The sequence below is a fragment of the Natator depressus genome, chromosome 16 (genome assembly GCF_965152275.1).
Source record: "Natator depressus isolate rNatDep1 chromosome 16, rNatDep2.hap1, whole genome shotgun sequence".
In the NCBI taxonomy this organism is placed as follows: Eukaryota; Metazoa; Chordata; order Testudines; family Cheloniidae; genus Natator; species Natator depressus.
The window spans coordinates 19,932,597-19,958,326 of NC_134249.1; the positions used below are offsets into that span (position 1 = coordinate 19,932,597).

The 25,730-nt window shown below is 47.0% G+C and overlaps 1 protein-coding gene across 6 annotated transcripts in view; it reads right to left on the minus strand.

The window, feature by feature from the left end:
- Positions 1-17,336, minus strand: part of EGFL7 (EGF like domain multiple 7) — a 29,649-nt gene extending 12,313 nt beyond the window's left edge. The window contains exons 1-5 of one of the 6 annotated variants that reach the window (XM_074973821.1): positions 17,088-17,336; positions 16,520-16,579; positions 10,731-10,800; positions 6,205-6,286; positions 1,888-2,085 (exon numbers count right to left, since the gene is read on the minus strand). In XM_074973821.1, coding sequence (XP_074829922.1) covers positions 1,888-1,967 — 80 coding nt within the window. In that variant the 5' untranslated portion in view covers positions 1,968-2,085; positions 6,205-6,286; positions 10,731-10,800; positions 16,520-16,579; positions 17,088-17,336. Of the gene's footprint in view, positions 1-1,887; positions 2,086-6,204; positions 6,287-10,730; positions 10,801-13,225; positions 13,248-15,997; positions 16,134-16,519; positions 16,580-17,087 lie in introns of those variants that run through there. The other 5 variants (XM_074973820.1, XM_074973817.1, XM_074973815.1 and 2 more) reach the window with 5 other exon arrangements.
- Between the last annotated feature and the right edge of the window lie 8,394 nt (positions 17,337-25,730).

A 25,730-nucleotide genomic window follows, 5' to 3' on the forward strand; every position in this document is an offset into this window, starting at 1 on the left:
AGAACAGAGGCCTACACAGGCTGCTGTAAAATTACCGTACAAAGGAGAGGAATCCAAATCCATTAGTGGGGGGAATCATTTTCCCCTGAACAGCAGATTAAAGGGGACATGTCAACGCTGTAAGAAAAATCATTTATTTTTTAGCTGGCCTTTGATTTGTTTTCATTCCGAGACTGTGACAGCACTGAAAAACAACACCTAGGTGATGACAAAAATCAACAGCAAGGACCAGATTCTGTTCAGTGTGGTAAAATCCCTTCCACTAAGTAGCTCTAAATTTGCACCGGGGTTGCTGAGATCAGGATCTTCTCCCCCCCCCCCCCCCCACACACACACACAATATAAAAGTTTCATGAAATTCACATCCAAAGAGTTCTTGGTTAAAGATTTTTGCACCCTTTTGCCAGCTTGCGAGGTTCTGTTCAGCTGGATGTTGTCTGGCACAGATCTTAGCCTCTGGAGTAGAAGCCCATTAAGAAACCCGATTATTTGTGTCAGCTTCCCAGACAAATTAGAAACTTGAACTAAAGTGCTGAAAATTAACACTGACACCAGATGCCTTCCATTAACTCAGGATAACTCATTTCATCCTGCTGGATTAATGGTATGAAAGAGGCAGTTTTGCTGACATTATTATAAAGATCTATCTACTCTGGGTGTGTGTATATATATCAGCAGCCAGCCTTGTGTGTGTGTGTGTGTGTGTGTGTGTGGTGTGTGTGTGCGCGTGTGTGTGCGCGCACACATGTGCATGTGCACAAGACAGAGAGATTCAGCTTGTGGACTTCCTTACTACAGGACTGCAAAAGATTCAATACTGTAGCAATGGGCTGGGTCATTCACTGTAAAACCATACGACACAGGTCAGAACTACAAAACTGGGGTCCAGATATCAATATTTCCAAAGTTAGTGGGAAATGAGTTAACTCGGGGGGGAGGGGAGTCAAATCCAGACTTCCCTAAATTTTAAGATGGCAGTCAGGGGGAAGTTTTGCTTTGGAGCTGGGATGCTGTTTTGACCCATTAGAGAGCTGAGGGCTCGTTGCCCAGCTTATATCCAAATCTGAATTTCCCCCCAGTTCAAAGTGTGTTTCGATCCAGGGGTTTGGTTCAAACCCATCTCTAATAAAATAATAATAGCAGTTATGCATGATCAGATAGGGGACATCAAATCCCATGCTTCAAGGCACAAACTGATTGACACGGTGGTCAGGAAGGAATTGTTCCACCATCTACAGCATTGCTGACTTAGGGGTATGAGATGTTGCCCTAGTTTGATGCCTCTCATATTGGCTGCTACTTGTGGCAGGATATTGAACGTGGTGAACCAGTCATTTGTGTGTGCGTGTGCATATATACATGTGTACGGGCGGGGGGGGTGCATCTGGAATGTGTACGTGTGTGTGAATGCATGTGGGTGGGTGTGTTGGTGGTGTGTTTGCACTTATGCTTGAAGGGGGTGTATGCATGCAGGAGTGTGCACTAAAGACACAATAAGAAATCTTTAGCTGTGTGTGCTCTATTTAGCTTTTTGACTCCCCAAGTCAAGTGGCAAAGATACTCTCTTTGTATATGCTGCATGGACCTAGACCGATACGCTTGAATGTATTTGGATGGCTTTCTGCTTTATGGACGCAGCAAACAAACACCACAAACGCTTGCTAACACCTACGCTACCCCAAGAAGCATCTTCAAGGTTGTCTCTTGCCTGTCCCCACACCTAGAAAGCGGCTCATTCATGTGCAGCAGACTGGCTGAACTTGGCCTTTCATGTCTCCTTGAGCCTGGCCCCCTGAAAGGCCAATCCTTATTGTGGCTTGCAGAGAAGCCCAGCGGTATGCATGCGGCAAGCCAGACTTCTGAAGGATGGACAAAGAAGAGGCTTACCCTGACTGGGCAAAACGCTCAGTGCTGGTCACACCAAGGATTAAGACAAATCCCGTGAGGAGGCAGCTGATTCTCTGCATTTCCTGTCCTCTGCTGGCTCTTTCTTTCCTGCTGTGCGATATTATGTGGCATGAAGGGGTGTCACTCTTCAGTGGGAAGCACTGGCTCTTACTGCATGTCTCTCTTCAGTGGGGAACCCTGGAACCAAAAGAATAATGATCTTACCAAGCAGCGTCCTTTCTGGGATGGTGACATTTCAATAGCCCCCTTTGGGCCTATCGAAAAAGACAGCACAGGGGAGCAAGGTGTTTTGCTGCTTTCACTCCAAGGGACTAGGAATTTCCCTGCTGTGCGCTCGCAAAGCAACGCGGGATATGCTCTTACAATGATGCAGTGGGAGCTAAGTAGGTTTTAAAAGTGAAGCAGCAAAAACAATAATTTCATGGTGTTGTTTCTGGCTTGGGACTCATGCGATCTGAGTTCAATACCCAGCTCAGCCAAAATCTCCCTGTGTGACCTGGGGCAAATCACTTTAGGTGCCCCATCTGGCACTGGGGATAAAAATATTTCCTTTGTCTCGTTAGACCCTAAGCATTTTGGGGCAGGGACTGGCAGTTCTTATTTGTCTGTACAGCCTCTAGCACGGCCCCCTTGTTACTGCACATTAGGACAGCAGTCCCACTGACGGGTTTTAAAATAAACAAACCTCACTAATGCCAGCCACCCACTGCTCACAAGTAACCCTACAACGACAACGGAGCATGTGCAGCCCAGCCCTCAAGAGCGAGTCGCCCTGTAATAACAAACCAGTATGTCCGGCCAACGCTCACAACCAACCCTACAATAACAAAGCACCCGTGCAGCCTGCAGCTCACAAGTCACTCTGCACTAACAACCCAGCATGTACAGCAGCCTTCCGATACCAAACCATTGTGCGTGTACCAGCAAGGACAAGAAAAGAAAGTAACAGAGCTGAGCCTGAAGGGTGTTCCATGTAAAAGTGCTTAAAAAAATTAGAGAAGGTTATTGTTATTTCGCATCTGATTCACATTAAATACTTCTGGGTCAAATCTTCTGCTGGCATAAAAACCCACATCGCTCCAATGAAGCCAGTGTAGTTATGCTGATCTACACCCTCTGAAAATCTGGCTTCACAAGTTTCTAAACCCACAAGTTTAAGAAGCTTTTCTTTCTCGAGGAATAGAGTAAATGGCTTGTTGAGCTGTGGCATATTTCAGAATGATACTAGTGCCAGACAGGGAGGCCAGTACAAAGGTCTGCAATATATATATGGCATCACAAAGCCGCACGTGTCTCACTAAATGAAATAGTGAAATCAGGTCTCATTCCCTCTTAAACACAAGGGTCCTCTCCAGGGCTTTAGAAGGCTGAATCTTTTCTCTGCAAAGCCAATACTAACCAAGTTGGGAACAAAGAGGCATTGATTCTGCTTGCAGAAGGCAAATACACAAGGCAGCGTTCTAGCGGGTCAATAACGATATCTAATTTAAACAATCCGTTGACCTCCAGGTGATGGAAGTTAAAGGGAGAAAAACAACAAATCAAATACATGACAATGAAAGAGGGTCAGCCTTTCTGACTGTACCCTCTGAAACAAATCACTTTTATTGGGAGTCACAAGCTTAATAAGAAACAACCCCATGGAAATGCAATATCACACTGATATAGTGAAAAGCTTGTTAAAGGGGAAATCAAGGCTGGAAATAGAGTTGGAATGATCCAGGCTCGTGTCATGGCACTTCTTTAGAAGAATTTCCAGCTCTCCAGCTGGTATAGCTCCACTGAAGCCCGGTGCAACGCCAGCTGAGCATCTGGTTCAAAGCAGAGCAAGGCGGCCACATGGCTAATAATGGTGATGGGACACAAACCAACTCCTCGTGGATTGGATCCTATGTCCAGAGGTACCGTGGAAGAGGTCAGAAGCAGCGAGGAAGGTCTGGAGCAGAGGGGGAAGTGAGGTCCAGAACAGAGGAGGAAGAGCTATAGAAAAGATAACACGGGCCCTCGCTTCAAACGCTCTTGCTCAAGGTACGGCTGGATTAGGTCATCTACAGCCAATGAGGGGACCCATATTAGCAGGCAGGTTGTATCCTTGAAGAGGACAAATGCAGTGAAGCCCAGGCACGGGATTGGGCCCCTAGAGAACATGAGGGAAACGGCCCACAGAAGCAACTGAGAAAGAGACGGATGGCTTGAAGCTGGTTAAAATCCTGAGCTCAGTTTCACCCCTGACAGTTCCGTGGACTAGATCCATGCATTTGAAGGCCAGAAAGGACTTTACAGTCACCTGGCCCCAAAAAAGCACCGCAAACTCCATCAGAAGGCTGACGAGCAAACCTCCCTCTTCTTGTAAAGGCACAGAGGCTGCCATCACATCACCCTATTTGGTCTGATTAATCCAAAATAGTTTGTATTTAGGATCATTGATAGTGTTGGCTGCTTCCCATGCGCCCCCTCGTGGCCAGGGGGAGGAGGGGGGAGGGCATGTGCAGTGCCCTGGCTCTGTTTTCCCCTTCTCCAGGGCTCCTTAAACAATCACCATTCCAAAGAAAATTAAAACATTCCCCAACTGGGAGCTGAATGTATGTGTTCACTCCTTAAACATATTCTGACCCAACCCCAGGACAGTTCAATGGCTTCCCAGGAACCAAACTTGCTCCCAACAGCAGCTTCTTCAAGCCAGCTGCAGCTCCTTCATCTTCTGTTGCCCAAGGAATCCCCCCACTTCATTGCAGCCCCCTGCTGCTCTTTATAGGGAATTACTTGATCCCATTCAGGTGGGGCTCATCCTGTATTCAGGGCTGGCTTAGCCCTAGGCTCTCCAGCCCATGGGGCAAGCCACCCCGTTACTGGTGCCAAATCACCACCAAGTTGTTTTGTTGCCCCTTTTGGGTGGGGGGAAGGAAAGGGGCCAAAAATCTTTTCCACCCTGGGTGACAAAACACCTGCTCAGATGCTGCACAGACCTTGCGCTGGCTGTCTACACCGAATTCACCCTCTAGTTAGTAATTTGTGGTGCTGGCCTCCACAAGGAATCAAACTTAGGTTCATTTACAGAAATAAGAATGTCAACCACCAATGGAAAGGAAAGAAAACTCTTTTGCACACCTCAGCGCACAGGGAGACATCTTAGAACGGCTTGGGTGGTCTGATGACCCTCCTAATTCCCTCCAACCTCACCTAGGCTAGAGCACGGTGCAAATTCTCAGTGAAATCATAATCCTCCATGCCAATGGTATTTCTTCAACGAGACTGAATTCCGCGTTCGAAATCAAACCCCGAAGATCATCTCGACCGAACTCCACTGACGGAGGTAGGAGTTTTGCCTGTGTGGGGGTGGCAAAGAGGCCTGGGTCCAGAAGGACAATTTGTTTTGTTCTGTTTTTAAAAATCAAAGACTCTAAAACAGGATTGTTTTGCCCCTCACCCGTCAGACTGTATCTCCGCCTCCACAGTGTTTTAAAATCAGGGTTGTTCAACGTCAGCTCAAGATCCGATCTTGATCAAATTAGAGCTGTTCTACACATTTTAATGCACATAGGAAGCCAGGACCCCTGAGAGCTGCAGAAGACGCCTAATGCTTGTTTGTCATATTGTAATTTAGCGCTGTCTTTTCTCTGATCTCTTTTCTAAAATGATTGGCAGCGATAACAATGCTTTTCTTGTTTATGTCCCAGAAAAATCTGTGTGTGACGAGAACAAAACCCCAACACAATACATTTTTGCACACTTTCTCTAATCTCAACAGTGCCTCAAGTTTTATAATGTAAAGTATGTTGCTCTGTGCATATAAAGCTACTGTATGTAGCTCTATGCTCCTGAAATGCTAGGAAGCACCAAAGCCTTGTAATATGAGAGTCTGTAGCCAAATATGATTCCAGTGGTTGCATCTGACTTCTATCCAAAAATATACGCTAAAACTCCTGCCCTCAGAGCTGGTCCCTAAGCTACTGCGGGAGCCAACAGAAAACATTATCACATGTTGTGTGTCAGCTGTCCTACTTTCGCCAGCTCTGTAGCTGAAACCCAAGAACCGGCTAAAGTCTATTATTGAATCATTGTGTCGGGGACTATTTTCTAAGTGGCGCAGGAGGGTTCAGCCCCCCAGCTCCCATTCACCTCCGGGCGTGAAAACATTCCTGAAGGATCCATTCTGACATTCGTCATGTGGGACTTCTGGGAGTCATGTTCCCGTCACGGGAGTGCCCCAATCCTACCTGGAGATGTGTAATTCAAACTCTTCTGGACTTGAGCAAGAGACAGAGCAACTTTCTCAGGGACCCCCAAACTACTCACGGCAATTCTTCCTCCAGTCTGCCAGGACAGGTGCTGGGGCTCATTAGTATTCCACAGGCCTCTGCAGTAGGGTATTGCGCAGCTGAAAGGTCATATTCAGTAAGCATATTACGACAAGATCCTGCAGTCAGTGGTGCTAAAGATTAGATCAATAGATAGAAGGGGTGGATGGGGATAGAGAGAGAGAGAGAGATAGAGGGGGTGGATGGGGATGGATAGATAGATAGATAGAGGGGGTGGATGGGGATAGATGGATGGGGTGGATGGGGATAGATAGATAGATAAGATTAGATAGATGGGGTGGATGGGGTTAGATAGATGGATAGACAGATAGATAGACAGACAAAAATTTCAGATGAGCCCCAGCTCAGATCCAAACTTTGCCAAACTTTGGGGTGTCTGGTTAAGAATTTGAATGAATCTTTTTCTAAATTAACCATTTTTTTAAAATAGAGATGACTCCAACGTCTGCCCTTGTGGCGCACAGGGAAGACGTGTCTCCTTCTGCAAGCGCTACAGGATTCTGCTAAGATTGTCACCCACTTAAGACAACTGTCAACAACCATCAACTTCCTGAACGAGGGAGTTGTCCATCTCGCTGCCTCCCCTCCTTTGGGCATTTCAGTCTGAGAGCCGCTAGAGGGGGGCCTTTCCTAAGGGTCAAACAGACCCCTGGAGCTATTCCGAGCTCCCCTGCAAAAGACAAGCCAACTGTTGCCGGGGTGGGCGCGCGCTGCGGACCCAGTGACCCAGGGTAACCCTGCTGGGGGGGACCCCATGTTAGGGGCTCCATCAGGGCAGGCCAAGTCACCAGCTCAGTTTCTTTCCGGCTGATCCAGCCACGCGTCCGGGATGACTGGGTGCAGGGGCATCTGTGATGCCGGCGCAGGTCCTGATGCTGCTACCTTTGCATCTCTGCAAACCCCCTCCGCCCCCCACCTGGCCCCTATGATCGCCCCTTTCGGGTCTGCTCCTGCCGCTTTGGGAACCCCTCCTGCCGAAGCGCGTCAAGATTTTGCAAATAACCCAGTGCATCCATTCCCTCCCAACCACCATCGCTCTCTTTTTGCAAGGAGGAGGCTTCCCCCACAAAGTTAGACCCAGCAGACACAGCGCGTGCAAAGAAATCCGCATTGCAAAGCAAGCGGGGCGGGGGGGTGGGGGGAAGACCTCAACGCACGGAGGGGGGGGGGGAGACCTCAACGCACGTGAGTCGAAACTTTGCAGCCCCCTGGTCAGAGCGGTTTGCAAACCCCGAGCTCAGCCACGAAGTTACAATCTCCGATTTCCAGCCTACTTACTTTCCCTGCCGCTCCGAGGAAGGCGAATTTGCAGAGAGAGGGAGAGAGCGCGAACTCCCCGGAGCTCGCCTGCCCCACAGTAGCTGCGCACACGCAGGAGCCCCTGCCCCCAGCTTTTGCCTCCTTGTCGGACCAGCCGGCGGTCTGTAGCCCCTTTGCATGTCCTTCCCCCCGGGGCTGTGCCGCGTCCCTCGCCTCTTAATCCAATGAGCTCGTGGGAAGGATCAGAGCCGAGCCCTGCACCGCGGGAGTGAAACCCACAAAGCAGTTCGGGGGAGAATCCACGTTGCACCAAGGAAGACCCAGCCTCCCCTTCCCCCTGCGGCTGGAAACACCCCCTACCAGGGGGGGTCCACCTGCAGCCTCTCCCGACCCCCCCAGGGGAAGGGGAAATCCTCCCTCGCCTTTGCACCTGCGCCTAATAGTCACCTCCGGGGTTACCTGTCTGGGTAGTCTCAGCAGGGGTCCGGAATCCGGATCGTGCCCTGGGGGTGACTGCTTACCCATCGCAGCGGGGCAGGGCCGTGCAAAGAGGAGCAGGGTGAAGGGGGATCCCAGCGGGGTGCGTGTTCCGCGGGTGCCCCCCCCCCACGCGTGGTACCCTGAACTGGTTTCTAAAATCACCCCCTTCCCAGGGAAGCAACGCGCGCTCCGATCCAGCCAGCGCACCCCTCGCTGCGGATTGCACAAGGGGGTGGCGAATGAGACTGAATTCTGGGCTCGTGAGCGCTTCCTGGCTCCTCTGTCAACGATCAGCCCGGTCTAGGGTCCCCTCAACACAGCTACTAGCCAGCCTGCCAGTGCCAAGCTCTATAGCACACCCAGCCGCCTTGCACGGACACGGGCGTGAGGGGGGCTCGAGGATTAGGTCTCCAGCATGCCACGGAGTGTCCAAACCCAAACTGCTCACCTGCCTGTCGTGCTCGCTAGGGGGCGCCAAGCAAACCACCCATCTCAAACCCAATCGCAATTTGAAAGCTCTGGGGGTTAGTTCCCCCCCGGTTCTGTTTCCTTGGGTGGGTTAAATTGCTCCCCATCCAACCCGACCGAGTTGCCTGGTGTGTAGACTGCTGCTTCCCCAGAGAGAAGAGTTCATTCCGTGGTGGGGTGGGGCTTTTTCGGGTTAACATGTTCCCCCGCAGAATGCAAAACTAAACCATGTGTTTGTCACATGTGTTCTCAATGCACTTTAGAGCAATGTTTGCCCCCTACTTCATGGAAATAGCAGGGCGGGGTGTTTTTGTTTGTTTTGTTTTGTGGGGGGTGTTAATTCTGCCTTTTATTTCCAAGTGGTCCCAATTATGTCTTTGTGATTAAAGGGTTGGGTTGTGGGTGTTTGTTTGTTTTTTCAGTCTAACTTGCAAACTCTCTTTCCAGAGGTTTATAACTCAGTTCAGTGTAGGCTGAGACTCAATGCACAAGGGGTTAGGCTCAGAAGCCAATTTGTTTCTCTTCGCAAAACTTTGGAAAACTCTTTCTAGTGGTTTTTGCGGTACCCAAAAGCAGCAGTGAAGGTCTGGCTGTCTCAGGTGCATGACTGAGGAATGCCATTATTAATCGGAGCGTCTTGTACAGTAAGAATGAGCTAAAGTGAATTTGAATTCTCGTCTAAGAGTCAGTGAAATAGCCTTCAGAACTCTCCAAATTACCAACACATCTCAGGGTATGACTACAGGACAGCCAGGACTGTGCCACTGTAGTGCGGTAGTGTCGGAAGGGCTTTTTCCACCTACATGGTTGATCCATCTCTACGAGACGTAGTAACTAAGTCGATGCTAGAATTCTTCCTTCAACTTAGGCATGTCTACAAAGAGTCAACTTAACAGTGTCGCACAAGGCGCGAAATTTTTCACAGCCCTGAGCCACGTAGCTAGGTCGATCTAATTTTTACCTATAAATCTGACCTAACAAATCCTATGACACTCCAAGAACCAGGCATCAAAGCTCAAGGGCATAGGGCCCAGTTCTAGCGAAGACAGTGGTGCTCAGCCGTTCGCAGGATCAGCTCCTTACACATGACGTTACACAACAGAATAAGATAAAAGCGTAAATGCTACGGCCCAAATGCGTCCCTGGTGCATTTTCATTTCCTCTAACCCAGTTTCACTACAAGGAACACATCAAGCCTAATGGCCCAGCTGTCCACAGACTTCCTCACTTTGCATGTTATTTTGTTAGACGTGTTGGTCAACTATCAAAGACAATTGTTCAGTCCCTTTGTGCAAACCAGGATTTGCTTTGTTTCTATCTTTCCTCATAAGGAATTAGAGCAAAGTCGCGCTATTGTTCCTAAAACAACTTAGCGCAGTCTCCTGCCACCTGGCCGTCCACAGAATTTCCCCCAAAGCCAGCAGGAGCCTGGTGTGTGAAGGAAGGTCAGGATATGGTCCACATGGGAATATTTGTTACCCTCTAGCTTGGGTTGGGTTTTTTTTAGCACATGGACATTTAGGGGAAATAGACAACAGCAGCTCAGAAATTGCTGGCACTTCTACTGTCTGGGAGTTGTGCAGGCTGCTGATTTAAGCCCAGCTGCCCCCTGTCCACAGTCACACCAGCTAAAGGTTGGAGCTAGAGCCCGAGCGAAGCTCACGATGCCCTGGGGCTGATTCTCCGCTGCTGTGCATTCATTTACACCCGTGCCAAGTGAGCGTGAAACACAACGAGCCATATCCTCAGCTGGCGCCCTCGCTCCATCCGCCGAGGCACTCGCCCCGCCGTTGTGTCTTGAGAGCACGTTATCCCCCCTTTGGCCTGGTGTAAATGACAAGGAGCAGGGGAGTGGAGAATGAGATGCCATGCGTGTGATGGGAGGGAGCGAGCACATGAGAGGAGTCCGGATCCCCGGAGGCAAAGGTGATAACCAACCCCATCAAAGGAAAAGGTGATTGGCTCTGATTGAAAAGGCAGCTCCCCTTTGTGTAGCATCTTGCATTATGTAAGCACGAAACAGGAATTGTTTTATTCCTCCGTCTGGATCCATCTACCCCTGGGGAATTATTTAAACTCATTTAATCTCATAAACTCAACGCACAGACAGCCCTTCCCGAGAGCCTCACAGGGACAGTAATAACCTTAATGCACAGTCTATTATTGCAGCTCGACTGCCCGGGGGAAATGAACAGTGCCCGCTATGGAACTCTGCTTCCAAAGATATTTCTATTAGCCAAGTAAAACGCTTGTCCACAAAGGGGTTGGATTTCATTTCACTGCTGTGTCACTCACCTGATCTGTTGAAATCAGTCATTTGTCATGAACGGAGGATGCTTCCTTTAAACGGCACCATGATTTCTTACTGTTGGAACAAATAAAACCACCGTTATGCACTGCCATTCTCCTGACGTATGATTTCCTTGAGTCAGATCTTGATCAATCTGGGCCTGCTTTTGGATTCCTTGTGCACCCAACTCTCCCTCCGGACTATTTGGGTGGGGCAGCAGGAGTACAGGATCAGGCCCAATCTCAATGCACACTTTTAGCGAATATTTATAATGGAACCAACACTACAAAAATGCAACCATGTCTTGGTGGCGAACGGATGGAAAGAAGTGACTGGCGCTGTTGTAGGACAGCGTCCGTCCTTGGGATGGTACATTTTCTTTCTGTGCAATGCAAGTCCTGGAGGACACATTTTCACTGTGGGGTTTGCATGAGCATGATCCTTTACACTGGTAGAAATTGGGAGTATCCCCACCAAAGTCAGTGGAGTGCCACTGGTTTAAACCTGGCACAAGAGGAAAATCAGGTCCTGTGTGACTTTAGATTGTTCCAAAGTGCAGTTATAAAATAGGCAGGAAAATGAACATGTTGATTCAAAAGAACTCCAGGTGGGACCATCTAACTCAGAGCTGGTATTCATCCCCCAAGCACTATGTTATGCTGTATCCAATAGTCATTCCAAAGCAATGTCTGAGGCTGAATTAGGTGCTTAATTCCCATCTTCCTTAAACTCGTTTGAAAATCCCAGTTTTAAAGCATCAGTACACAGCCCCAAGCAGTGTGTTATCCCATCCCCAGGGCTCGTCTGCATGGAGGAATAGCCCGGAATAGCCATTCTACACTAGCTCTCCATGTGTATGCTCTTATTCTGCACTGCCTTTGGGCAGTTTAGCTTAATCCCCTTTGGAAACAAAAAGCCCCCCCCCCCCGAGTGGAATAAGAGCACACCCTAGTTTATTTCACAATAGCTTCCCCATGCAGCATGTTATGCCATTCTCAGTGGTCCACCCCTAAGAATATGCTATGTCATCCGCAAACCGAGTGTTATCCCACCCCTAATACTCATCCTTGAGCAATGTTATACATACTCAGTGCCCATCGCTAAACACTATGTTATACCAGCCGCAGTACTTTCAGACGTGTTCAAAATCTGCCAACAAACACAGAAACACAACTCCATGGACAAATATTTCAGTCGTCTTTGAATTCCTAGGGCGTATAATGCTCTATCAACATTGCACAATGAATCCTCATCTCATCCCTTGGAGGGAGGTCAGCGATATTATCCCCGCTCTACTGATGGGGAAATGGAAGCAGAGCGGTTATGCGACTCACCAAAGGCCACAGGAAAAGTTAGTGTCAGAGCTAGGCATAGAATTCAGGAATTGCTGGTGCCCTGGCCTGTGCTCGACCCACTACACTACACCACTCTTTGCCAAACTGCATCTGAATTTAAGGTGAAACATTTGACTGGAAAATTTGGGGCCCAATCCTGTAAGGTTCCAAGCACCCTCAGCCTCAAGTCAATGAGTAGCAGGTGCTCAGCTTTGCAGGATTATTCCTTAGTTATGTAACAGAAGTGTAAAATCATACTCAGATACTAATGTGTGAAGAAGGGTGGATTAATTCACACCTAACTGCATTCACAGCACACAGCGTTTAGCTTCACATCTAATAACAACACACTAGGTAGGAATAAATACACCATAATTCAAGCTCTCTGTTATCTTATTGCTTAATTATTTCTGAAGTGCATTGCAGCAATTTATAATTTTGCAATTATTTTAGTTGCTAAAATGTTTGAATTTTTGCTCCTTTTTCTAGGACAAATCTTTAGTCAGGCAAACTCTCACTGACATCAGTGTCACCTAGGGAAGGACTGAGGATAAACTGATAAAAGTCTATTTGATCCCCTGTCTGTGGAGAAGCATTCAGTGCCCAGGACTGTAATATTCACTTCACCGGGCCAACACCCAGATCTTCAAAGTTATTTAAATATCACTGAGTATCTGGGCACAAATCCTCAACTGGTGTAAACTGGGATCTCTCCCGTAATTTAAATGGAGCTGTGGTAATTTACACCACTGAAAATCTGTCCTATTGCTCCATTAATGCTATAGGATTTCTGAAAAGAATGTTCATGTCTTTTAGTTCTTGAGTTTAACTCTATCTGAATTTGATACCATCCCTAAACTGATAGTCTGGATGATTCACCCATGGTGCACCCCGTCAGACATTAAAAGTGGACTCCTGCTATGTCTAATATTATTGTTTGGCTTAAGACCAAGAAGGAAACGTTCCTGCATCATCTCTTCTTATTTGTAAAAAAGTTGAAATCTGTCTGCCAATGCAGAGTCTTAGAACAGCAACGCTTCTTTCCCCACAGACTAAAATGTTAATTATTCCACACTCCAAATGCTTTACAGCATCAGCTCTAAATTAAAAGCCAGGTTAAATTTTAAGGGTAAAATTCTTCTATCACACCCTCATCCTCATGTCACCTGCAGTGCAGATTCTTCCAGCATGTGCTGCAATATGCTAGGCACACTGCTTCACATAAACCCACTGACATCAGCAGAGCTGACATGAGATCCTAGGCACTGAAGGCTGAGTGTGGGATAAAGATAGGATCCTGGATTCCTTGCACACCCAGTTGCCAGTGACATCAGAGTTTTGGGTGTGCAGCAAATGCTGCAGTAGGGCCCTGAGGGAGGAGTACAGGCTTTGGCTCTAGGTCCACAAGGGACTTGTGGCTCTGAAAGAAAATGGTACCCTGTATATATGAAAAATGGATAGGAATGACTAACAGAGGGGACACAATAGGAAACGCAGTACTAAAGCCCTGATTCAGGAAACTATCCCTATTCAGGAAGGCAAGAACATAAGAGAATACGAACAGCCACACTGGAGTCAGACCGATGGTCCATGTAGCCCAGTGTCCTGTCTTCCGACAGTGGCCAGTGCCAGGTCTTTCAGAGGGAATGAACCGAACAGGGCAATTTATCAAATGATCCATCCCCGATCATCTAGTCCCAACAAAGTCAATGGGACTTAAGCATGTGCTTAAGTGCTTTCCTGAACTGGGGCCTTAGAGGCAGTAAAGGGCAGGATAGATAGATAGATAGATAGATAGATAGATAGATAGATAGATAGATAAGCAAATTCTTAAAACATATTTGCAACAATTTTGCTACAAAATCAGGACTGACCCAGTAGCTGTTCTACACAATGACCTCTCCTGGACTGCAGTGGGGGGGTTGCATGCAGCATAGCTCCAGGAGCAGATACCTAAAGTAACAATGATTCTTTAGTGCTTCTTTTTTAAGATACCAAGCATTTCATTTTTTTAGGGAAAACCTTTCCAATTGGAATGCTTGGAAGACTTTTAAAGGGGTCTTTTAAATGAAGGAAACAGAGGAGCAACCCCTATTTCACAAAGTTTGCTAAGAAAAAAGACTGCCAACCATTCTGTTCTCTATTGCACTTGCTGTGGACCAGACTCTGATCTCAGTTACACGGTGTAAATCCAGAGTAGCTCCACTGAAGTCAGTGCAACTTAAAGCAAGTGACATTGAGATAAGAACCTGGCCCATAGCCTTTAGCCTGTCTGCTCACCTATCGCCCAGTGCTGTGGGCACCTCTGATCCAAAGTCTACAGTCATTATTTAGGCAAATAGGTAAATGTTTTGCTGGTGTAAAGACAAACACTGAGTGAGGACCTCAGGACTGGCCTCTTATAATTAAATACTATGGCAATAATTCACTGCAGTCTAATTTTCTCCACCATAAAGAAAATGTATGAGCAACATTAATATTGTTTATTATTTAGCCAGGTTTTTTATATATTATTACTTATGCTTGCATATTATTTGCCCAACATTTAGATGAGACAGTGATGGTCACTGTATAAAAGTCAAGAGAGAGAAACTTACAAAACACGGGTCTCTATTGCACCTGGATCAATCACGAGTCACGCTATTAACTTCAATGGAATTGCACTAGTGTAAAATGGGCGTAAGTCAGGAGAGAAATCAGCCCCCATGTTTTTTCCTGTACATTCACCCAGCAAATTACTCCCTAAGGAAATATACTGCCCTCAATCCATTGTGGGAATCAAGCTGAGTTGCATGCATGGATTAAATTGGTCCTTAAATCACACCTCTGCCAACAAATAGTTGCTTCAAGAAGAAATCGTTTTAAAATAGATCATTTTTCTCTTATGATCCTTTGATTCTAAGAGACCGTTTCTGGTTCAAAAGTGATTGCACATAAGCATGGACCAAAGTAGAGCTTTTCTAGCTTATCGGCTTTACAAGAAGCAGACCAGCGAGGAATACTGGAATTCCCATTACTGTAGGGTGGGTATTGTAGTGGGAGAGGAGGGCAGAGAGAGATTGAATACGGGAACATTTTAATTTCTCCAGTTTGTTTTTTCTGCCATCCGTTCTCTCCCCTCCCCTCATTCCCTTTTTTTGTTCTTTTGTGTCTATTTTGAAGGCACACATTAAATCTCCCCCCTTATGCTCCGAATTGACTTACTGTCACATTGCCCATGTATATTGATTGAGACTTAGATTTATTTTGCTGCAATTTGTAAATCTACTGCCCCTCCACAAAATCCATATTATAAAGAAATATGTCAAAATGAGCAAGCTTCTGAGATTCAATTTCTCTTCATTAGCTGTGGGGGAACCCACTGGAGTTGGGTCGCAGATATTACTGAGGGGTGCAAATTCAGATCCCAGAATTACACTGTGGGTCACAGGGAACAATGTTTAAAAAGTCAAACAAATATACACTCCAGTTACAGTCAGCGTTTTCTTACCCCACTGCTAATTCTGCTGTGATCCACAGTAGATCCAGATTTAATGATGGGGGACAGGGTCTGAGTCCAGCCACTACATCTGTGTCGCTGACTCATGCAATCAGCTTCCCAGGGCCAATGAAGAGAGTGTCAGAAGCTTGCCCATCAGCTCATCACCTACAATTCCTTGTTCTTTTATTCTTTGCTTAGTGAATTAATCCGATTACCATGACAAAATTGTCTTTTCACTCAGAAAAAAATGCCCAATGAGAAAGCATTCCCTAACATTTTACTTCTGTATATCCTCTATCTCCAGTGCCAGCCACTTTTTGAGTATCACAATAACTGACACCCAAAGTACCCTCCAAACTAAGGACAAAAGACAGACCGCCCACCCACATTGTGTTCTGCCCTGGATTGAGGGCAGTATATGGCTACACACACACTGTAGAGATGTAACATCACCTACCCCTGAAATGCAGCCCCCTCTGGGGTGAAATGTGACAGCTCTTTAACAGCACACAGAACTCCTCAGGTCAGTTCAGGGAATCAGGGCAGAAAGTATGGAAATCACCCAGCTATATAGCTGTAACTTCAGATGATCTTTGACTTCTTGCTTGCCAGAATCAGATAATTCTCAGCAAATAGAAGCACAGTAAATATCCAGGATATGCTGCCCCTATTTGAGATTTCTGGGACATTCCCAGCCCCTGGGGATCATTCAGCGCTGTATTTTGCCTAATGACTTTTTTAGCATTGGTAATCGAAAACAACTGGATCTGATTAGTAATAAGCTTTGCATTAGAGCTCTTTGAATCATTGTTACGCAGGTGATGAGGGGAGGAGAGAGTGGTGCATATTTGCACTGTAGAGCTATGGACCAACATGCCTGTATCATATGCAGTACCAATAGCAATCTTAATCATTGTACCAATATGGGGTAGAGGGGAAAGTGAAAGAAAGTAACTTTATGGAAACCAATGAGCTCTACCTGTATAGTTCTTGCCACTGTCTCTGTTTGCTCCCACAGCCTTAAAACCCAGACTTTGACCTGTACATGGACAGTACATAAATTAAACTTCTTATATTTGACCTCCATCACTCCTCTTTTCAAGACAAACAGCTTGAGAGATGGCGAAGTGAAATTAAAAATTTGCACAAAGGGCTGGATTCTGCCCTCAGCAATGCTGAAGACAAAGGAATTCCTCCGGATTTACCCCAGTGTAACGGAGAGCGGAGTTGGCCCTATGTGAGCACACTGGGCTCATCTCAAAAGAAGCCAATAGTTGCTTTAAAAAACTGCTTTGCTGTAAGGATCATTATTTTTTTTATTTATTGAGCCAGACCCTGAGGTTCTTAGTTCCTTTCTCTGGTCTCATGTTCTCTGATGTTCAAAGCCCTGTTGAAGCCACTGGAGAGAGACCTCAGGAACTGGCCTGTTGCTACTGGGATAAAGTAGGCTCTGATTGGCATCTCTTTTAACCCTCACGTGCTGGCTTTCCTACCCATCCCCAGCACCTGCAGCCCTTGGGCACTATGCCCACTCTGGCATACAGTACCTGCTACGTCCTCTCCTCCTCTCTGTGCCCCTCTGCAGTGGCCATGGGAAATGGGCCACCTTCTTCTGCTCCAAGCAACTCTCCACAACCCAGCCACCACCTCCTCTGCTGTTTGCCGCTGCTGCATGGCCAAAGCTTCTCCTCCCCAGCTGGCTGCATCTGCTCCTCTCCTGTGCCTCCCTGGCGTGGCTGGTCACTGGTGCTGCAGGCAGGCAGGAGGTCCCTTTAGAGGTGGAAGGGAGGCTTTTTATGCTTTTCTTCCTGTATAAATCAGGATTGGAATGGACAATCCCAGACAGGACTTCCTGTGTGTGTTGCTCGCTGATAACGAGCTCAGAGAACAGAACAAACACAGCGGACAGCTCACAGCGGGCCGAGAGAAGGACAGGGCCTAGGGACAAGGCAGAGCTAGCAGCCCTCGTGGGCTCCCCCGTGACACCCCAGTCATAGCGAGGGGGGGGCTAAGAGCCTCTCTAGGCCACTTCCAAGCCGTGTGGTGCTGGGACCCACAGACTGACAGAACACGGACAGCCCCAAGTGGCTGCAGTGAGAGCCCCTCTCTGGAGCTCCCCAAGCTACTCTGAGGGTCACCCTCAGACCGGGCAGACAGATGGGGGGAGCTTTTCAGAGACGCTGGCATGTCTTAGTTTTTAGCAATGAGCCTGGCTGCCCCTCTGGCTCTGTGTTAAACCCAGACCCGCTGCCTAAAAAACAAGGTCCCGTCACACGGCTTTGGGATTGGCGCTGGGGGGAGAGCTGGGCACCACTTGTGCGCCGAGTGGAACTGACCCCCCGCCCTCCATCCCGGAGCACACCCCGATGCTTTCCATGGACATTCTGGCTGCATTCAGGCCAAGACCAAGTGGGACTCTTTCTAGAAGTGTTAAACCCCGCCCGGAACATAGCATCCCTTTCACTCCCACCGCACTGAGATATTTAAACACGCGGGCTCTCAAGTGGCTGATGGGTGAAGAAAACCTACCCACCCCTAAACACCTGGTGAGCCAGAAAACCCTGGCCAAGCTACAACTGCGTTGGACAGAAGATAATGAGCCTTTCCTATCTGCTTCATCAGTTGGAACTCATCCCAGGGCAGCAGTGACTGAAAGCAAGTAGCATCTGCTGGCTGTCCGGCAGCCTACACAAAATGAGTCTCAGTCAAGTTCCCAAGGGGGAGGCATGCATGTCCCCAGCTGGTGGCTTGCTGGAAGTCAATGCTCTCACATGGCCTCTCCAGGTTTAGTTCAGGGCACGCTGGTGGGAGAAGCTTGCACAGTCTATGCTGTGCCTGGATTTGGATTAATATCTAATTATATCTATTATTAATTACTGCATCTATTCATATCTAAGTATGGAATTATACATCACAATCATTAAGGGATTTTTTAAAATTCTCACAATACCCCCTGCGAGGTAGAGACGTGTTAATCCCATTTTACAGATGGGGAACTGAGCTACAGAGTAGAATAACAGGTTTCAGAGTAGCAGCCGTGTTAGTCTGTATTCGCAAAAAGAAAAGGAGTACTTGTGGCACCTTAGAGACTAACCAATTTATTTGAGCATAAGCTTTCGTGAGCTACAGCTCACTTCATCGGATGCATTCCTGAAGTGGAGCTGTAGCTCACGAAAGCTTATGCTTAAATAAATTGGTTAGTCTCTAAGGTGCCACAAGTCCCCCTGTTCTTTTAGGGTAGGATAAGTGACTTGTCCCAGATCACACAGGAAGTCTATAGTCAAGCTGGGAACTGAACCTAACAGGTCATCCTTCCTCCCTTAGCATTTAGTCTAGAGATCGCCATCTGGCACTTTAGCATCCTCTCTACATTCATTGGGAAACAGAAGAAGAAAACATTGGGATGCATAATATTACAGCCCATCAGAACATGGGAATTTTGTCCCCAGGCCAACCCACCAATATTTTCATCAATATTTTGTCAGGATTTCAAAATTCTCCACAATCAAAGTTCAACTACCACGGCTGGTACAACTACCAGTCGTAGCCGGTCAAAGATTGGGGGGAGGGGGTAGAAATTCATGTATTTTTCCCTTTTTAAAAATATTGAAATTCACAGTTTGGATTAAAAGAAATGACATTTTGAAAACCATGCTATGCCTTGTAAGATATTTGAAACTGTTGCTCATTTTACCTAATCCACCTGAAAGGAAAGAATCCGAAAACACAGCACACGTCTTTACAGCTGCGCTGCCTCCCTTTCTCTGTGCTGGTAGGGGTGAGATCTTTACTTATACCTGTGCTCATTTACACCTTGATTCAGTCACACACATAAGCATGTCCAGACACCCCCATTCAGTGCAGTATTTACTCATGTGAACAGGCTCATTGAAATCACAGCAACTATGCGCATGTCTAAAGTTAGGTGCATACTTCAGTGTTTTAAGGCCTTGAGATAGCAAAACACTTTAGCATGTGCTTAACTTTAAGCACACAAGTGACCCCATCCCTATTTGGCAAAGCACTTAAGCGTGAACTTAACCTTAGCTGAATCAGCTGACTGTTTATTTCCCGGATTTACTTATTTTCCTTAGTGGGAGCCTTTTCACTATTATTTTTACTACCATCATTTTAATCTGATATTTTTAACAATATGTCATTTCAAACTGTGTACAATTCATTATTATTATTAGCATTGTTTTCCAAAGCATTTATTTGTCACCCATCACCATGGTATCTGGGTGCCTATTTGGGTAGTGCATGTTGTCCTGAATAGTGTATTTAGGGCCTTTTCCAAAGTCCATTGAAATCCCTGGAATGACTTCCATTGACCTGCGTGGCCTTTGGATCAGGCTAAGGCAGATGCATTATACACTGAAAGCAATACAGAATTGTAACTAACCAGAGCTAGGAGGACAGCATAATGTCAGATCAGAGACCCCGCACACTGGGAAGTTCAGATCCAGAGTTCATCTAATGCTCTATAATGTGCAGTCATGGGTTCAGTTCTGCAAGGTGTTGAGTACTCATGTGAAGTGCTGAGCAATCTCATGTCCCAAGATCCCCAGGTCACCAAACTCAACCCCCCGCCCTGAGTTTTGGGAAAGATCCGATCCAGATTCAGCTCCAGCAACTACCTCTAGCTCTAACCCATCCTTTCCCATGTCTTCTCGCTTACTCATAGCAATAGGTCACAGGCCATTGTTGAGAGCCTATCAGCCACCCACCCAGCAACAGATCACAGGGAGACAAGTGGAGAACTCTTTTTCTGACCTCTTCGTTCAAGCCAGCGGGAATGAAAATGTGATGTGTGGAAAACATTTCCTGTTTACTGAAATGTACCGTTCACGTTAGCTGGTGAGGCAGGAAATGGTCACAAGAGGCCACAACATTGTGTATTTTTAAATTCGAAATAATGACACTTCATCTCCAAGAGATTTGTTATCCTTTTGTGGAGGTCAGGACTTTTGGTAAAAACGGTCTGGGGGGGGGGGGTGCGCGTGTGCGTGTGGGTGTGTACACATTCAAAGTGCGGTATTGACTTGTAGATAGTACTGCAATCCGTGTGTGTGTGTGTATGTGTGTGTGTGTGTGTACACATTCAAAGTGCTGTACTGATTGTAGATAGTCCTGCAATCCGTGTGTGTGTGTCTGTGTGGGTGCATTCGAAGTGGTGGGTGGGTGTGTACATTCACAGTGCTGTATTGACTGGAGCTACTCGGGACCGCAGTCCACATGTGTGTACAGTGCCAGGCTGAGCTGCTGCTTGGGAGGTGCTCCTTGGTTTGAAGGGAGGCGCATGCAAGAAGGGGCAGCCCGGTGCAAGCTGAGCGAATGGCGGGGCAGAGAAGGTCCCCTGTTGGAGGTGCTCAGGCTAGGGCACTTGTGGGAAATAATGAGTGCTGAAGAAAATGAAGACAACAAAGAAGCAGGGCTTCCTAGCCCATGGGAAGGACAATGAGCAAAATGCTGTGGGCCAAACTCTGCCATTTCATCTGTCTTGAGCAGGGCGTACGGCGCTTAGGAAGATAAACCTTTAGGATCATTTAGCCTGCTCTCCTCAGGCACCTCACCCCTTGTTGGGACAGTTTGGCCCCCGGGGCACATGCAGGGGCAGTCCTTACACCCTGCACCCAAAGGTTTCCATGTGGCCAGCTAGGAAGTCCACTAGGCATTGGCATGGAGATCAAATCTATCAGCTCAGCACTCATATACTACGCTGATGGGCACGACAGAAAAACCCTAAGAGAGAGAGAGAAGCCAGGACGTTTGTTTTCCTTGCCCCTGTGGCTGTGATCTATCTCAGCGACACTCCACGGTCCTGATCCTCTGTCTCTGGTGGCAGTTGACGTAGAAGAACCACTAGCTAATTTGTTCTGTTATTGTCCCACTACAGGAGATCCATTTGCCCATAAATGTTTATTCCCCCTAACACCAAAGTCTCATCCCTTTTGCAGAGAAGCTGAATTCTGCCTGGTTTGAACTTTTAGTTTTTGGAAGCTATTGGCACGAATGCAGCTGGTCCCCAGTAGGATATGCTTGCTGCAATATTCTGTTTGCTCGCATTTTAATCAACAACCTGAATGATTTTGTGGGAGAATATTATTCCATAAAAAGGTGTGACATTTTAATTAACGTCTGCAATGTCGTATTAAAAGAAGCAGGGAACAAACTAAAGCAGATGGCAAAAGCACCGTTGCATGCCATGGAGCTTTAATTTACAAGATTTCCACTCTTGCAACTCCTTTTATGCCACTTGTCCTTGCTCATCTCACATTTGTTTCAGGCACCTGTGTAGGGCCACATCCTCAATTGGTGTAAATCAGAATAGTTCCATTCGCTTCAGTAGCGCTATGCTGACTTACACCAGCTGAGGATCTGGCTTGTGATTCTTTAGCATTGAGCTTTGCTAGGTTTACAGAAACCTTGCCAGTGAATTAAACAGTAGCTAAGGTGCAATGTAAATCCTTTGCAGGCTTCTATGGCAACACGTTGAATTTGGGAGGATTAGCTAGTGATTGGGCTTGGGCCTTGGTTTCCTGTGTTCTAGTTCGGTGACTTCTTGTGTGATCTTGGGAAAGGTATTTAATTTTCGTGCCTCCATTTTCTCATCCAGGGATAATAAAACCTACAGTGCAATCACGGGGGTGTTGTGATGCTTAACCAAGTGAAGTCTATAAAGCTTTTTTTAGATTAACGCATGAAATGTGCTACGTAAAGGTGACTCCTTTTATTCCAGATGACATGGAACCCCACTGGCTTTCTTTCCCATGTTAAGAAAAGAAATCAGATACTTACCTGAGCTGGAAAAGGTGGCTGGAAATGGGATTTTAAACCTGAAACGCTTTGGGGACCCTGGGAAAAAACAAAATCTTTCCGCGCTGGGCCTCCATGGCACCTGGCTAGCAGCTCTCATCCTTTCATGCCTCATTGATTTGCTGGGGGGGCACACCTGTCAGCCAGCAGCACAGCAGGTGTTCATCACCTAGGAGCGCCTGGAGTGAATAGAAAACACTGACATGAATGCTGGGCTCCAATATGCCCATGTTGCTCCCATTGAATTCATAGCCACACGTGCACATCCAAATACCTGGGCCCAGTGCATCACATAAAACTTCACCCCTAGAGTACATCCTGTGTCTGATACATGCTACTTGCCCTGAGTTGAACTGCAGCTATTCTTATTTTTGTCTTTTCTTTACTAGGATTCTCATAGTGGATATAGCCAGGGATGCACTGGTGGGTTATGACTAAAGCCACCTCTGGGATTTCTATGCACACTGCTCAATAATTGCACAGGGGAATCCCAGCTGTCCCAGAGACATTCCTTCTGACAATCACAGTGGAACAAACAAGGCAGAGTCTGAGAATCCATCCCAGATTTTACAATGAACCTAGCACATGCTAGGCCAGAACTTTGGGAGTTTAGGGAGTGCTGGGTAACTACCCATGCGGAGCAGACATGGTTAATAGAGCGCTTTGAGGAAAGGAGCTACCACAGTGAACCTGGTGCCCCACAGTACAGCTGGTCAAAAAATGGGGGCAAGGGGAAGCCTGGCAAAAATGAAAGTTTGGACAAAATGTTTGGACAAAAACGAAAAAGATTTTGCCAACTTTTCTCATCAGAAGTTTGGGGGCTTTCATAGAAAATCTGAAAACTGCGGGGTGAAAAAAAGCAACCAACAATTGGCTTTGAAAACAAAAAGAGTAACTGACATCAGACATTTCCCATGGCAATTTGTTTTGATGAAACAGCCATGTTTTGTTAAGAAAACAACGAAATAACATCAAACAAAATGAAACAACAAACAAAAAATGTTTCAGTGAAGAATTTCAGCCAGGTCTGAACAACATTTCCCAGCTTTTCTCAGCAGGAAACCGCACAATGCACTCGGGTACTAAGGTGATGGGGAATGGAGGACATGTCAATTAATCTGTCTAATCTATCTGTCTGAGGGATTTATAACATGGCCAAGAGCATCAAAATGGCTAATGATTTGGGTTGCCTCAGCCTGTGGGTGTCCCAAGTCAGGGCACAGGAGGTATTTCACATTGGGAACCAAACAACTGGAAGGACCAGAAGGAGAAGTCACTTTTGGACTATTTGGCTGCATGTCATTGGTGTTTGTGGTGGGGGTTTTTTAATGCTCTTATTTTAAAGAGCCGATCTCAAACAAACTTTTTTAAAATAAACATTCTGGAAACTCTGTTCACGTCAAGTCTTTCCCATATTGTTTCAACTTGCCTGATTCTTGTTATCAATTCATAGTTCCCAGGAGGTGCTTCCGAGCTGTCTGAAGATATGAATTAGAAAGGGTTTCTAAGTTCCAAGATCAAAGCTGCACCTTTACATACCAAAGGAAATAGCTAGAAATATCAGATTTTACCCCATCTCATTCAGAATTCAAGTTTAGCACTTCTTGGGGCAGGAACCATCTCTCATCTCTGCTTGTACAGCACCTAGCAAAATGGGGCCCTGACCCCTAACTGGGCCATCTAGATGCTAGCAGAATATAAATAAAGAAAGGATTCATTAATAGTCTGATCCAGCTGCACTGAAATCAGTGTGACTCCTTCCATTTGGATCAAGCCTTTTATTGCTACATCTCCTAATTTAACACCATGAGCTAATCATTATTGATTTATTATTTAAAACATTAAACTCCCTGGCCCAGTCTCACATTGGAAGTGATAAGGGTTTTGACCAACGGCAGCCTGAGGATCTGATCCCACCAATGCTGACTTGCATGAGCAGTCCTTGCGTGAGCAAATGATCCCATTGACTTTAGCGGAATGACTTGCTCAGCTAAGGATTACTTGGGTAGCTAAAGGTTCACAGAGCCTGGATTTAAGGCCCCTATTCAGGAAAATATCTCTGTTGTTGAGCACGTGCTTAAAATTAGATATGTGCTCATGTGCTGTCTCGAAAAGGGAGGGACTGGAGCACATGCTAAACGGCTTTTCTGGATCAGGACCCAGGTGAGAACGATATGCCGTGGAAAGTGCTCGACTGCATTCTCCCTGCTGCCACACCACAATGGAAATTGTACAGCAGCATTCTCTGCACCGACAATGACGCTCCATAGAGCCAGGCTCTGTGTAGCTAATGTATTAAGTTCAAGGTGGCTGTTGCCGAATCAGACCCCCACGTGCTATTAACCTTGCCTCTTGCTTCTGGTATGTTGCTGATCTCAAATGAGAGTTCCAGGGAAACCAGATACAAGAGAGAGGAAAGGCTACCGAAGAGCTTTGCAAAGTAATGTCTGTCTCGCAGGCTGGGAAATCTGGGTGTAGCGGGGTGACTACCCCTCTCCTCCCCTGAAGGGGTTAAAGCAGCCCTGCAGAGGGCTGTGAATGGGAAAAGCAGGCTCAGTGGGAAAGCAGCCACGGCTGGGGCCAGCTTAATCAGGGTCCAGCTGGCCCTTATAAGAGGGCTGTGGGCCAGAAGCAAAGACAGATACTCTCTCTACCTTCCTAGAGAGAGAAGGACCTGGCTGCCTGGGAGCTGAGAAGGGTATCTAAGGTGGAGCAAGGCTGGGGAAGGGTAGAGGGTGCTGGGGAGCTCCAGCCTAGCAAAGCCCCGGGCTGCAGGCCTAGTGAAAGTCCTATGAAAGGGTCCTGGGGCAGCCCAGAGATAGACAGAGGCAGCTGGTCCAACCCCCGTTGCCGATGATGAGTGGCTATTACAGACAGCAGACTGCCCCAAGGAGCTGGGGCTAGATGATGACCAGCAGTAGCCCCTTAGGTAAGGTGGGGATAGAGGGTTGGGGGTTCCCCTGAGTGGGGAGACTCAGATTGTGGGTTTCTGCGGTGGGCAGCACCCCTGGGTAAAGGGCACCGAGGTCCGGGAGGGACACGGGGGACAGCGGTGGGCGAGACACCGGCCTGCAGAGGGCGCTCCTGGCCGGAAGAGGTCATTCCCAGGACGACCAACAGGAGGCGCCGCGCCAGTGAGTCGCTGCCCCGTGACACTGGGTCTAGCAAACACAGAGTAGGAAAGCGGGGCAGAGTGAGTTATCAGAGAAACAGTGGCTGAGATCTTTGAATGCTGCCTAGGAGATTCAGATCCCTAATTCCCATTCATTTTAGCAGGAAGTAGGTGCCCCAATCCCTTTGGCAGCATAGAAATGATCATCCTTTATTTGAACTTTCTAATATCATGCATTCTCCAAAATGTCTGTAAGATGGAA